This window comes from Tenebrio molitor, chromosome 2 (assembly GCF_963966145.1).
Source record: "Tenebrio molitor chromosome 2, icTenMoli1.1, whole genome shotgun sequence".
In the NCBI taxonomy this organism is placed as follows: domain Eukaryota; kingdom Metazoa; phylum Arthropoda; class Insecta; order Coleoptera; family Tenebrionidae; genus Tenebrio; species Tenebrio molitor.
The window spans coordinates 28,599,192-28,612,239 of record NC_091047.1 but is presented as its reverse complement, the minus strand read 5'-3'; the positions used below and the strand labels follow the sequence as shown (position 1 = coordinate 28,612,239).

Here is a 13,048-nt window from a genome sequence, read left to right as displayed (position 1 = left end):
AAACATACACCTTTTCGTATGCACTTTTAGACTTCATTAGTAACAAATTGCCCCTTTTTTCTTATTTCTTCTGGGACATTTTGGCACATTTCAACGATGAAAATTGTTTTTTTTTTCCAAATTTGTTGATATTATTACCATAGTACCCACGGCAACATCCGCATTTTGTGTATTGTGACGCGCCTCGAATAATTTCTGAATTTATTAAAATTTCTGATAAGATGTTAGTGTTAGAAAAAATCTTGAAGACAACGCGTGTTTTATAGTTTAAAAATCTCAATCTATTAAATACTCGCTCCCTGCGGTCGCTCTGATTTAAACTACGATCTCGATTTTTAAATCGTCTATAAACACTTGTTGTCTTAATAGCTATAAATACATATGTATTCTAATTCTCCTGTATTTTCTGGTGCATCACCAAACCCATCGTAACTTGACTCAAGAATCAAGATCTAATACTTGAATTATTCTCCTTTGAGTTGAGAAGGTTGATGCCTGACTAGAATCGATCAGTCTCATTTAATTGAAATTAAAAAGAAAGGACAATACTTATTTGTTATAGTCATAGGTGTAGATTTTTTCAATTAACAATCAATTCGAGATCATGTGGATTAAAATGTATGAAATATTTCCAAAGAACTAATATCATAAATCAAAGTTCTGTTAGTTTTTGCAGTTCCTGAAGTTACTCATAAAACTATTTATGGTCATTTTGTAAATAGCCATTAAAAATGTAAAGAACATTATTGCATTACTGAATTACTACTCTTACTATTCCATTCTAAATTATTACAAGGTTCGCCCCACATAAATTTATTTCAAACAATCCTGAATGATTTCCTGTAACCTTGTGTCGGACTAATTTCTATTAGGTGTAGGCCGGGGCCTACTCGCCAACATATCAAGTCTTACACAAAAAATAACTTTTCTTATAAAACCACTACCACGCACAGTGGTATTGGTGAAAAATAAACGACTGACAAGTTCACGGTCAAACTTTGACGTTTCTTGCAAAATTCCAACAAAAATCGATCTTAGACCATTGTTCGCATGAATGGCAAAAATATTCTAAGAACGCCCGTGACCTCCACCACAAATTAATTTCCACATAATCCGACAAAGAAATGTTTACATGTGCGTGCCACCACCAGACCAGTTGAGGGTCGAGGGTAAGGGTTGAATAAAGAAAACCCCAAAATAGGAAATTGGATAAAAATAAATAACCGTGGTACCAACCGGTACATAATCTCATTGGGACATCATCGATCCAATAAATATGGCAATTGGGAAGAGTCGTGGTTTTTATTAATGGCCCCGACTGTGTTCCAGGCGCCATTAGTCCCTTCTAAACGCTCAAAATCAGAGTTAATGCGCTAATCGCTAATGTTCTATTAGCAAGGAACTGAATGCTGATTGGTGGTTTCCTTAAAATCGCTACATTTCGTTGGTTGGTCACTACCACGTGACGAGTCAGTAGTAGCACCTTTACAGTATAATGACGTATAAATGACGGCTGCTGCTGTCCAATTGTAATAACCCTGTCGGAACCTATTACCAGCTTGGTCTTGGTCTTGGTAACATGCTTTACAAAAATGTTTCTACACTGAGAGCCAAATTAATTAAAATACCTAATGTATACATTTTATTTTAATTTTAAAAAAATGTTAGCGCACATTTGCAGAAATTATTACATATTATACAACGTGAGTCTGTTGTAATGAAACAATTGAAAAATACTGCTGTTTTGTTTCGTAATTGGCGCTGACAGGATATTTTAACTTGAGACGACATTAAAAACATTTTTGGTTATGTCAGTTACGTTTATGCTATTACAAAAATGAACCTTTCATGGTAAATTTCAAATTTGCGTAATTTCATTATTACCAACAGATCCAGTCATTCTTGATCACACCGTATTTGAGATCCTTACTGTCCGTCCACTATTGAATGTCAATTATACAAAATTGTGTGGTGTAAGTTGTGTTTAGTGACAAATCTGATGAAGTGTCAAATATCAAAAACGTCAAATGAGATACAGGGTGTAAACATAAAATTGGAAGTATTTTTTTAAATATAAAACGCAACTATTTAAATCATGTAAAAGTAATTGCAGTTGTTCTCAAATATATAAAAATTGGTTGAATGTCCCTGTAGACAAAGTCAAAATCCAAAACTGTCAACCACATAAAGTAGAAAGGTAGACAACTCTGCCAATCATACTTTTTATCTAGTGCCTCTAGTGGACAGATAGTAAAATATAAGAATCGACTTTATGCAGAAATGCATAGTTCGAGCGTGCTTAACTGTCAGTTTCTCCATTGTACCGTGCGACACTCAGCTTCGGTAATCAATCAATTACCGGAATTAAAAAATGGCATCATAAATAACTCATTTAACATCCGCAATTAACAACATTAATTAACAAGACAATTGAGCTCGATCATGACTCGACGGCCGCACCACACCGAAGAAAATCTCCAAAGAAACATCATTTTTACTACCTGTGGTACAATAGCAACTGCCGCTCATGTTTCTGATGAGGCAGTCAACCGTACTAGAATTAGATTCACAGTTACTTTCACGTAATCTTCGGTGAAGATAGTGGTCGTAATTCGAAGACGCCTACTCTTCGTTCTTACCTTGACAGGTTGCGGTGAAGACAAATCTTCTTCGCCGTCGCACGACCCTCCCCGGTGACGTCATCGTGACTCATTCCGGTTGCTAAGTAGGCTGCTTCGTGAAACAACAGACGAACGCTGTCAATCGATCCTTTTAATGGAATGGCGTATACACGTGTCCTCCTGCACACCGGTTCACTACCACCGCCTAATATAGTATTACACGAAATTATCAATGTGAAAATGGAGAAATCGTCGGCGAATGGGACGAAGGAGTCGATGGGCTTGTTGCCGGGGACGACTTGGTACAAGCTTTGGGCATAGAGCACCATAGTTGACAGATAGCATCGAGGTTCTGGGTACCGTGGAAATGCTACTAGGAAAATGTTTAATGGAAATAATGATTCCGATTATTATTGATTTGAGATTTCTCTGAAATTTAATTTTATTCTAATGATTCAGAAAAGAAATTGTATTGGCAAGACGGGCAAGACCAAGACCACAAGAACAGAATACATATTTGTTCGTACTGTCAGTCTTACAATAATAGAGCAGCCTTAGTTTATAACATTATTACATAGAAAAACCCATAAAAACAATAGCAATATTATTAACGATTTTATCTACTTTGCGTTACAAATGGGCTCATTATTATATCGAAAACAGTTTAATAATGAATCATATTATTAAACTGTTCTTGGTAACTTCGCTATTGTTATATTGGCAACATCAGCCGTTTGACGTCAGGCGTCAAGGTAACGAGTGAAGCTATGAAGTAAATTTAGTAAATATAACCTTACATTATTGTGAAAAATGTCTGTTACCAACTCATGCGAAAGTCCCTAGTCTTATATGAAAACTTGAACAGCTGAAATTTCAGGAATTAGTAAAGCAAAGTAAATAAAATATTATATTACACTCGTTTAAGATAGGTAGACGTAGGTATTATCACATTCGCTACGCTCGTCGTGCTTTAAAAACACACTTATATGATAATAAAGCGTCTTATTAAACTCGTATAATAATATACTATTTTCATAATTTTCATCAACAATTTTTAATAAAACACGTTATAATCCATCAGTTTTTGATCAAAAAAAAAAAATAAAACAAAAACTGATGACTTTAAAATGTGTGAACTCTTACAGAAGATTCCTTTGATATAAGTACGAGTAGATACATAAATTGTACAAATTAAGACAATAACTATTATAGCTAATACAAATAGATTCGAACTGTCGCTTTCTCTCCTGGGTTTACTTTATCTTCTTAAAAGATTCTTCTTAATAAGATTTAAAAAATATAGAAGTTTTTCAATTTTTCTTTTTCAAAAATAAACAATAAGTGTAAATGTTAATGACTGAACACGTATTAATTTAATTTCATAATTAAATGTATATTTCTCAAGGATTTAATTTAAAATCAATAATTTAGTTGGAAACTAGAACACTTCATAACAGTTAAATTTTTTACTTACACCAATTTTTGTTCACAAACAAAAATTTTTGTTTATGACTTTTACTCATGATTCATGACCAGTTACCGTTTACGCTTATGCATACTTCAAACACCCTGTATATATTCATTCTATGTACGAAGTTTTCAGTTTGATAATTTTCAAAAAAGAAAAATAAAGAAGTTTCTTTAAAATTTTGTTTTCCGCGTTTTTGCATTTTAGTTTAACTGTTCATAAAAAATTCACAAAATTCACTAAAAACCTTTTTGACATTTTATTTTTGTTAGTTTAATTAAATAGAATAGTTATGTTATCTTATGTTATCTTTACTATGTTTAAAAGATTTTTAAAAAATCAGATCTGACCTGCCAACTTCTCTTATTCTAAAAATAGATATGTAAATGTATAACTGAATCACCACATATTAAGTAACAAAGTTTCACTCTTGCTGTGCAAAATATGGAAGATATCCGATTAGTATCTTTCTTCTTTTAAGGAATTATGGTCATTCAGAAACACTGCTGTGCATTCTTATTCCCCGCCCATGTTTAAGTCAAGTGTTTAGGCTTTTACAATAAATTGTCATAAACCCATCCTACGTGTATAATCAACGTTATAATTTTATTGACTTGTTTAAATTACATAATTTTCCTGTGTTAATTAATAGGTCTTGAGGGCAATATAACGAAAATTATAAGACATTTGAGTCACTCGTCCTGCTGTTAAAATATTTAAATCAGCTCTAATACCGCCAAGACTGACATTTATTTTGACATTTACGTTTACACATTACGGTACCAATTGTCATTTCTGAAGAAACCAAATTCCACTTACGTTTAAATAATACATTAAATCCTTTTATCGACATATCAATCAGTGTGAATATGTTTATACCCCCCAATAAATTAATAAACCTTTATGTAATTTCGAGAAAAGCGTCGGAACAAACACTTTTTCTTTCAAGTATGTAGAAGTAATAACAATAAAAAACTCAGTTGGAACGTTTTGAATCGCACCTCTCCAAGAACCACAAACTTGGAATATAGAATATTTTATTCAAATGGGAATTTGATCATGTTCTAATTCATGATAATAAGAATAACTCCTGTTACTAATAAAAAAAAAGTTTCACTTCAATAATATGATCAAGTGTGAAAAAATCACAATGAAAGGTTAATAGTCAATTAATTACCACCAACCGATTAATCACAGAATCTGATTATTGATCGGTGTATTGATCGAAAATGTAATGAGTCATTCCTCAATGTTTTAATTAGAATAACCAACACATTTTTTGCTTCGTTAGTTAAATTTGTTACATATAATTTACGCCTGAATGGATACCTAGAGATTATTATTGTTGTAAAGAAAAATGGGAAATATTGGGGGCAAGGCTCTTATATAAACCAGCGTGTGCTTCCATAAATGGAAGAAGGAAGATGTATACCTACGCAAACTGGTGACGAAAGCTATTGGAAACGTCAAGAATACCATATTCGTGTGATTGTGTGGTGGATGGAAGAATAACAATAATACCAATTAAATATTGACAAAATTATTCATGGCGAGAATTTTATAACGAGTCTTTCAGGATGACATACCGGATGTCCCACCAGAATGGGTACATAGTATGAGAAGTGCTTCAATTTTTCTTCACTTCAAGTCGATGACAAGATAAGCTCCTAGGGACTGTAATTTAGAGAATTTAGTAAAACCATCACTTGCAAATTAGAAATTAGTAAATAACAAATGACCTTCACGTCAAAAATGCTGAATGTATTATTTTAGATAAATATAAATAAAGAATTATTTTTATTTTTCTGTTAGCAACAGGACCTGAACATGGGATGTAAAAATAAAAAGTAAATTAAAATAATTTATGCTACATGTTTTCTATGAGATGACCTCATTTCTTTATGTATTTAGAGTTATTATATTTTACAACATGTAGGTATGTATATGTTCCGACATTATTTATTTCACTTGAAAAAAAAGCTAATCAATTTATTATAAGTATCTTAATACTTCTATGTAACTAACGCTACCTAAGAAAAACATAGCACTCCTGAATAAATCTTAACAAGTGATTTTCGTTAAATTTGATAACCATATTTCATTTAATAATTAAATTGATGCCATTTTTTGATAAAGCAGAGTTGTTGTCCTAAGAGGTTATAATTTTTTTTCTTATCGTTAAAATGTGTTAATTTATACAGGGTTATTACAAATGTTTCTAACATCGTAGTGTGCAGTATAAATTTGGTAACTACAATGGGTAGTGTACTTATATTATTTAAAAAAAAGATGTGATAAATTGGTTGCCTACAAACAAGGGGCTTCTGGATAATGTAATGACAAAAATTAGTCTCGAAAAAGATCCGTTTGCTGCCTTAATTAACAAGTGGGATCTCTCCAAGGTCAAATTTACAAATCCAGTAGAGGCCATATGGCAGACAATACAAAATACCTATGTATCTACAAAAATTATTTTAATAAACTTTGTTTAGTATTTAATTCAGGTTTATAAAAAAGTATTTTGTCTCCATTTCGGTTCTTGGTAGTGTTATAATACTAAATTTTCTAAAACTTTGATAACCTGAAAATATGTATAGGTATTTTTTTAACTCTGGAATTTAGAAATGAGGGAAACAATAGTAACGTACTCTCTAAGACTACCCATTAAAAAACATGAAATATCGGTCAAGTTGTCATTACTAGCACAAGAGATTATGAGATAAATTATGAACGTAAAAATTTGTTTAAAATCTTACAAAAAAACAAGGAACTTTTTATGCTGCAATACATAATATTTATAAATACAAAAATTGTATCATTAATGATACTATTTGATATTGAGTGTTATTAACTTAAACTGATAATTATAATTAATCTATGAAATATCAAAAAACAAGTTAACATTTTAAGTTAAGAATCTGTTCAATGGTTCAACAAAATTTAATTTCTTTTCACACTTCTACAAACTGACCCACTCCATTTATGGTTTTACACTGCTTATCTCACTTGTCCCATATTCCGACCTACCTCTACCAGGAATACCTTGCATTAGATGTTCATAATTAATAATTATGAAACGTTACGACTTACAACAAACAAGGATTATGTGGCATTAAACGATAAGAAAATCTCTCATCCCAGCATGATATGCTAATATCAGCATCAATGCATTTTTACAACGTAAGTACTTTATTTATTTTTAGTTATAGTCTTGTCTAGATCTTTCCATTTCACCCACACTGACTGGATCTATTTTAATTAGAAAATTTGTAAAAATCGGTAAACAAAATACGATGATCAACAGTTCCCCCTCCCTAATTTTCTTAAACTTGCCAACAATTATTTAAAATGTAATGAACTAGTCCCGTTATTATCTGCTTATCTTGTTCGTACCATTCTTAACACTTGACTTCATGTAATAATAATCGATATTATGTACCTGAATTTGTCAATGAAACTTCCAGTCTAGACCCAAAAGGGAGAATTAACGAACAACGCCCAATACCCCAATAATTCAAAACCTGAAGAACGGTTACGGATTGTTGTATACGGTGCGCAGTGGGGGTCGCTATATATATCTTCCTCGTCGGCGGCCATTTCACTTCAGAATTCGTCGAGTAGCAGCAACGTGAAGAGCGTTCGTGTTTTCTATACTTGTTAGTTTGATAATTTTTATAAAAGAAAATGAGGGAAATCGTTCATATCCAAGCCGGCCAATGCGGTAACCAGATTGGAGCCAAAGTAAGTACACTTGCATTAATTTTACACGAGTTTTCGATGTTCGTTTGTTGGATCAGCCATTTTGTTGTCAAACCCGCCCGCTCGAATGCACTGTCGATTTTGTGGCGCCTCTAACAACTTTATTTCGATAAAATGATGATTTTTGAAGCGTAAATCGTGTAATTTCACCGCTTGCAAAGCGTTCAATACCGGCCGGCTTTTATTGATCGACCTGAAAACGTCGGTCGAGCCGGGTAAGATAGCGTCTCCCAACTGTAACGGACTTCTGGTTTGAACTTCAACGGCTACATCGGAATTTTATCGGATCACGTTCGTTGCAGCTGTTGCTATTCAACTTTACCATCGTGATCAAAACCGCCAAAAGACCACCGGACTGGAAACTCGTGAACATCATTTGTGCAAAAGCGTTTTAACTTGTTTTCGAGTTTTGTCTCCTTCTCGGCGACCGTTACGACATCGGTTTAAATGAGGAAATTCGAATTCGGAGCGACTTTTTCAGCCATGTTAGTACGGGAAACCGTTAAAAGACGCGGTCGGCTTCCACCGCGGTACCCTCGAGAGAAAATTCGAGATTTTTGGACCGTTCGGTTTTATGCAAATCGGTCGAATCGTCATTATTTCCAATTGACGATTTTACATGGCAATTATTTTTAACCGGGCGGGTGCCAACCCAAGCGTCAAGTTCATCGGCCTTCGCTTTTTGCGCCAATTAAAATGCACTGTTCGAGTGTGCTGTCTTAGAAAATTTGCATCATAGATCATTGGGTAAAAGTAGGTGCGGGATGTGGTGAAAGGAGGTTCTGGTTGGCACCTGTTCTAGAATTTCGACTTGTTTGGCAGATTTTTTTTATTATTATTCACGTTTCCCATGGGTGTGTGGGTGGGATTAGGAGATAATTCGGACGTTCGACTGAGATTTTTGACACACCTGTGTATTTTTTTTCCTTGATCCAGTCCTGCCAATCTATTTGGACTAGTGGGATGTGTTTTATTAAAACGGTTACGTAATTTCTGTGCAGTTAAATTTCTAAATATAGCAATGATCCTACTCGTAAATCGCCGATTAACATAACGAGACACAGATTGGTGGTTTTTTGGCCTTGTACGGATACCTGTTCAGTTTATAAAGTCATGCGGCTCACTGGACGAAGGGCGTATATAATCATGATGTAACAAAATACGTACATACATATCTTGATGAAAAAGTTCTGTTGATTCTATTGCTCTGTTTCCATTGATTGACGGCAAATTTTTGAAATTACTACTCATACTCAAGTATTTTTTTAATCTAATTTGGAACATAACAAGTAAACAAATTCTTGAACAATGATCGGTTCACCTTCCAGAAACTAATCTTACGCCAGATGAGAGCTTTGCTTCTCGGCAAATATGACGTCACATGGACACGCCCTACGGCATTGTTGTAATCTCGCACTTTTTTTGTGTTCCTATGCAGTTCTCGTTGCAGATGCTCTGTTCAGGGCCATTTTTACCTTGCATGATTTCTTGACACTGCAAACAATCGCATTTTTACGTAGACACCATAAGCTATTTATTAAATGGTGCCCCAGAATTATCAATGAACTGCAAATATGTATCGCCGATTGCGTTAGTTTAATTTGATATTTTACGAATACCACACCCTTGAAAATATTGCATTAAATTAAATATTGACAAAATGTGATATGATAAGACAAGCTGTTTTTGGATTGAAATTATGTATTTATAATTTCCTCAATCCTGTTCTGAATTGATCCGGTGTCTGAAGCTCTGTTCCGACACTTAGTCAAATGTCAGTTGTCAGATGCTATTATTAAACACAATTCAGTTGGAGATTGGGTGAATTTTAACAAGAAAATTGAGGCAAATCTCTTTAATGCAATAAGTCCTGATGCAATTAAGCACTTGTATCAAAACATTAGTTACACGATGTGAGCAAGAACATTAAAAGTTATGATTGACCGTGACTATTTTTCAGCATTATTTATTCGGCTGTGCATTTTGTTAAAATTAATGACTTTGACATCAAGAAAAGCAAAAAAGTTTTCGTTTTTAGTGGAGAAAATTACTGTCTCCTAAAAATCATGAGTCATGATGTCATTTCTTACAATTACTACATTCTTTGAGTAAACATTTTCACAAACCATGTGTTTAAGCTTGTACAATAAAAATGTTAGGTTTTTTTTTATATTTTTACTAAAGTGGAACACAAGAACTTTGTATTCGGCATGAATTAAAATGCAATTGTAGTAATTTTATGAATTATTCATTCCCGAGTACTGACTCATATTGATCTAACCTTGAGCATGGTAATTGCAAATTACAAATGAACAGGACCGGCCGTAGGTATCGTGTTAATGTATTTATTATTTTAATTCTATAAAACTTAAAATGTTCTTGCATGTTTCTCGTATTGTTTATTATTCAATAAGAAGTGAATTTTAACTGAAAGTATACAAAAGAACATTTAAAAGAAAAAGATTGTTCAGGTCCTTCAAATAGATGATTTTTTTTTAAATATAAATTACTGAAATTACATATGTATAACACTTCATATGCGATTACCAAATGATACCCTGCCAAAAATAATTGCTGTTGGTGCAATAATGGTATTTTTGTGCTTTAAGTTTCGAAATTTAGGCAAATATTTTGTGCCTGAAGTAAAGTTCTTGGACTAGGAATACATAAGTCGTTCATTAGATTTATTGCTTTGGGGAAAATGGCGCCTGTTGGGTTGGCCGCAGTCCCACCCCTTCAATTAGCACATTGCCCTCGAGGTTTAATGCAGACTATATTACGTGCACACAAACGCCATATTACTTTGTAACAATTCTAACTCGACCATTTTGTTTCAGTTCTGGGAAATCATCTCAGACGAGCATGGCATCGACCCCACCGGAGCCTACCACGGCGATTCCGACCTCCAGTTGGAGAGGATCAACGTGTACTACAATGAAGCCTCCGGCGGCAAATACGTACCCCGCGCCATCCTCGTCGACCTGGAGCCCGGCACTATGGACTCTGTCCGCTCCGGACCCTTCGGTCAGATCTTCCGCCCCGACAACTTCGTCTTCGGCCAGTCCGGAGCCGGTAACAACTGGGCCAAAGGACATTACACGGAAGGTGCCGAACTAGTCGATTCAGTGTTGGACGTGGTGCGCAAAGAGGCAGAGTCTTGTGACTGTCTGCAAGGATTCCAACTGACACACTCCCTTGGGGGCGGCACCGGCTCCGGGATGGGCACCCTCCTGATCTCCAAGATCAGAGAGGAGTACCCCGACAGGATAATGAACACATACTCAGTAGTCCCCTCGCCGAAAGTCTCAGACACCGTAGTGGAGCCCTACAACGCCACCCTCTCGGTCCACCAACTTGTAGAAAACACAGACGAGACCTACTGCATCGATAATGAAGCTCTCTACGATATCTGCTTCAGGACGTTGAAGCTCACCACCCCTACCTACGGCGACTTGAACCACTTGGTATCGCTCACCATGTCCGGAGTAACAACTTGTCTCAGATTCCCTGGTCAATTGAATGCGGATCTCCGCAAGCTGGCCGTCAACATGGTACCCTTCCCGCGTTTGCACTTCTTCATGCCAGGTTTCGCCCCATTGACCTCCCGCGGAAGCCAGCAATACAGAGCGTTGACCGTTCCCGAGCTGACCCAGCAGATGTTCGACGCCAAGAACATGATGGCCGCTTGCGACCCCAGACACGGACGTTACCTCACGGTCGCCGCCGTCTTCAGAGGTAGGATGTCGATGAAGGAGGTCGACGAGCAAATGCTCAACATCCAGAACAAGAACAGCAGCTATTTCGTTGAATGGATCCCCAACAATGTCAAGACTGCCGTTTGCGACATCCCCCCCAGAGGACTCAAGATGTCGGCCACCTTCATCGGCAACTCCACCGCCATCCAGGAGCTGTTCAAACGCATCTCCGAGCAGTTCACTGCCATGTTCCGTCGCAAGGCTTTCTTGCATTGGTACACCGGAGAAGGCATGGACGAGATGGAATTCACCGAGGCCGAGTCCAACATGAACGATCTGGTCTCCGAGTACCAACAGTACCAAGAAGCCACTGCCGACGAAGATGCCGAATTCGATGAGGAACAGGAAGCCGAAGTCGACGAAAACTAAACAAAACATGCGCTTTCAACAGTTCTTTTTTTAAATTGTCCCTGTATTACCTTTTTTGTACATTCCCGTTTATAATCGAATACAGAAAATTAACTTATTCAAGACTGACTTTTTGTTGCTTGCTCCGTTGTTCTTAACATGTTTTTACATCTTTTTGTTTGAAAGAAATAGGCATTAAAACGTTCGCTGCCATTACTTACACACTCAGGAATTTTATTCACCTAGCCGCCCCTTTCCCTAATTCTCAGTCCGATAAAAAACTAAATGAATAATTAAAACCGAATGCTGGCAATGAAATACTTTTTGAACCCCAGAGCAGAGAATCTACAACAGTGCCAGCCCCCTCTGTATCCTAACCTGCAATTTAATTATCGACGTTTTGTAAAGTCTGACTCATCCCAACCAGACTGAATGTATTGATTGGCGCGTTCTTGACCGGGAACAACTCTGCACAGAGAACCACCCGTCTGGCGACTTTTAAGGGTCGTATTTTTAGGGTGCTTAATCAGATTCAAGGATAATGTATTCCAGATGACCGATAACAAAATTAAAGGAAAGACGTCATAGCAAGATTAATGGATCTTTTATTAGAGAGATTACAGATTACATCGTGCAAAACCTAACTGTTGTGGAACGGAATTAAATTATCCATCACCTAACAGCTCTCAAGAATGTACATGTGAGTGGTATTTCTGCTACTGAAGACCGTACATTGATGGGAAAGTGTTTGAATGGGAAGTGAGTAAAAACTGACACCATTTTATGGAAAATCGTTGCATTCTCACGGCCACTGACCTCAGCTTTGACTAGATCTCGACTCTCTATATTTAAAGTATATTTTTAAGTCATCTCCGAACATTTTAAAAATGGGAGTGGATTGGGTCTTTAAACAAAACTTTTACCGAAAGGTGCAAAAACACAAGTTAAAATGGTCGTATTGTTACTATTTGGTTTTTGGTGCTTGATGTGAATCACGCTAGCACATTCGTTGTGTGGAACGAGGAATAATCCAATTTGAGCCCGTCTGGCGCCTCCGAGGGGTTATCGACTGCCTGCAAGAAAATTCACTTTTTCTG

At 35.9% G+C, this 13,048-nt stretch overlaps 1 protein-coding gene across 1 annotated transcript; it reads left to right on the top strand.

Annotated features, from left to right (window-relative positions):
- The first annotated feature begins 7,669 nt into the window (after positions 1-7,669).
- LOC138123093 (tubulin beta-1 chain) lies at positions 7,670-12,175 on the top strand. The gene is made up of 2 exons (XM_069037616.1): positions 7,670-7,830; positions 10,686-12,175. Exons 1-2 carry the CDS (start codon positions 7,774-7,776, stop codon positions 11,970-11,972), a joined length of 1,344 nt encoding a protein of 447 aa, XP_068893717.1. The 5' UTR covers positions 7,670-7,773; the 3' UTR covers positions 11,973-12,175.
- Positions 12,176-13,048: the final 873 nt, after the last annotated feature.

What these genes read in the sequence shown, in the direction of transcription:
- LOC138123093 (XM_069037616.1), top strand. Translation starts at nt 7,774, where the DNA reads ATGAGGGAAATCGTTCATATCCAAGCCGGCCAATGCGGTAACCAGATT. An exon ending in GTAACCAGATTGGAGCCAAA is followed by an intron (nt 7,831 to 10,685) that starts GTAAGTACACTT and finishes ATTTTGTTTCAG; the next exon opens with TTCTGGGAAATCATCTCAGA.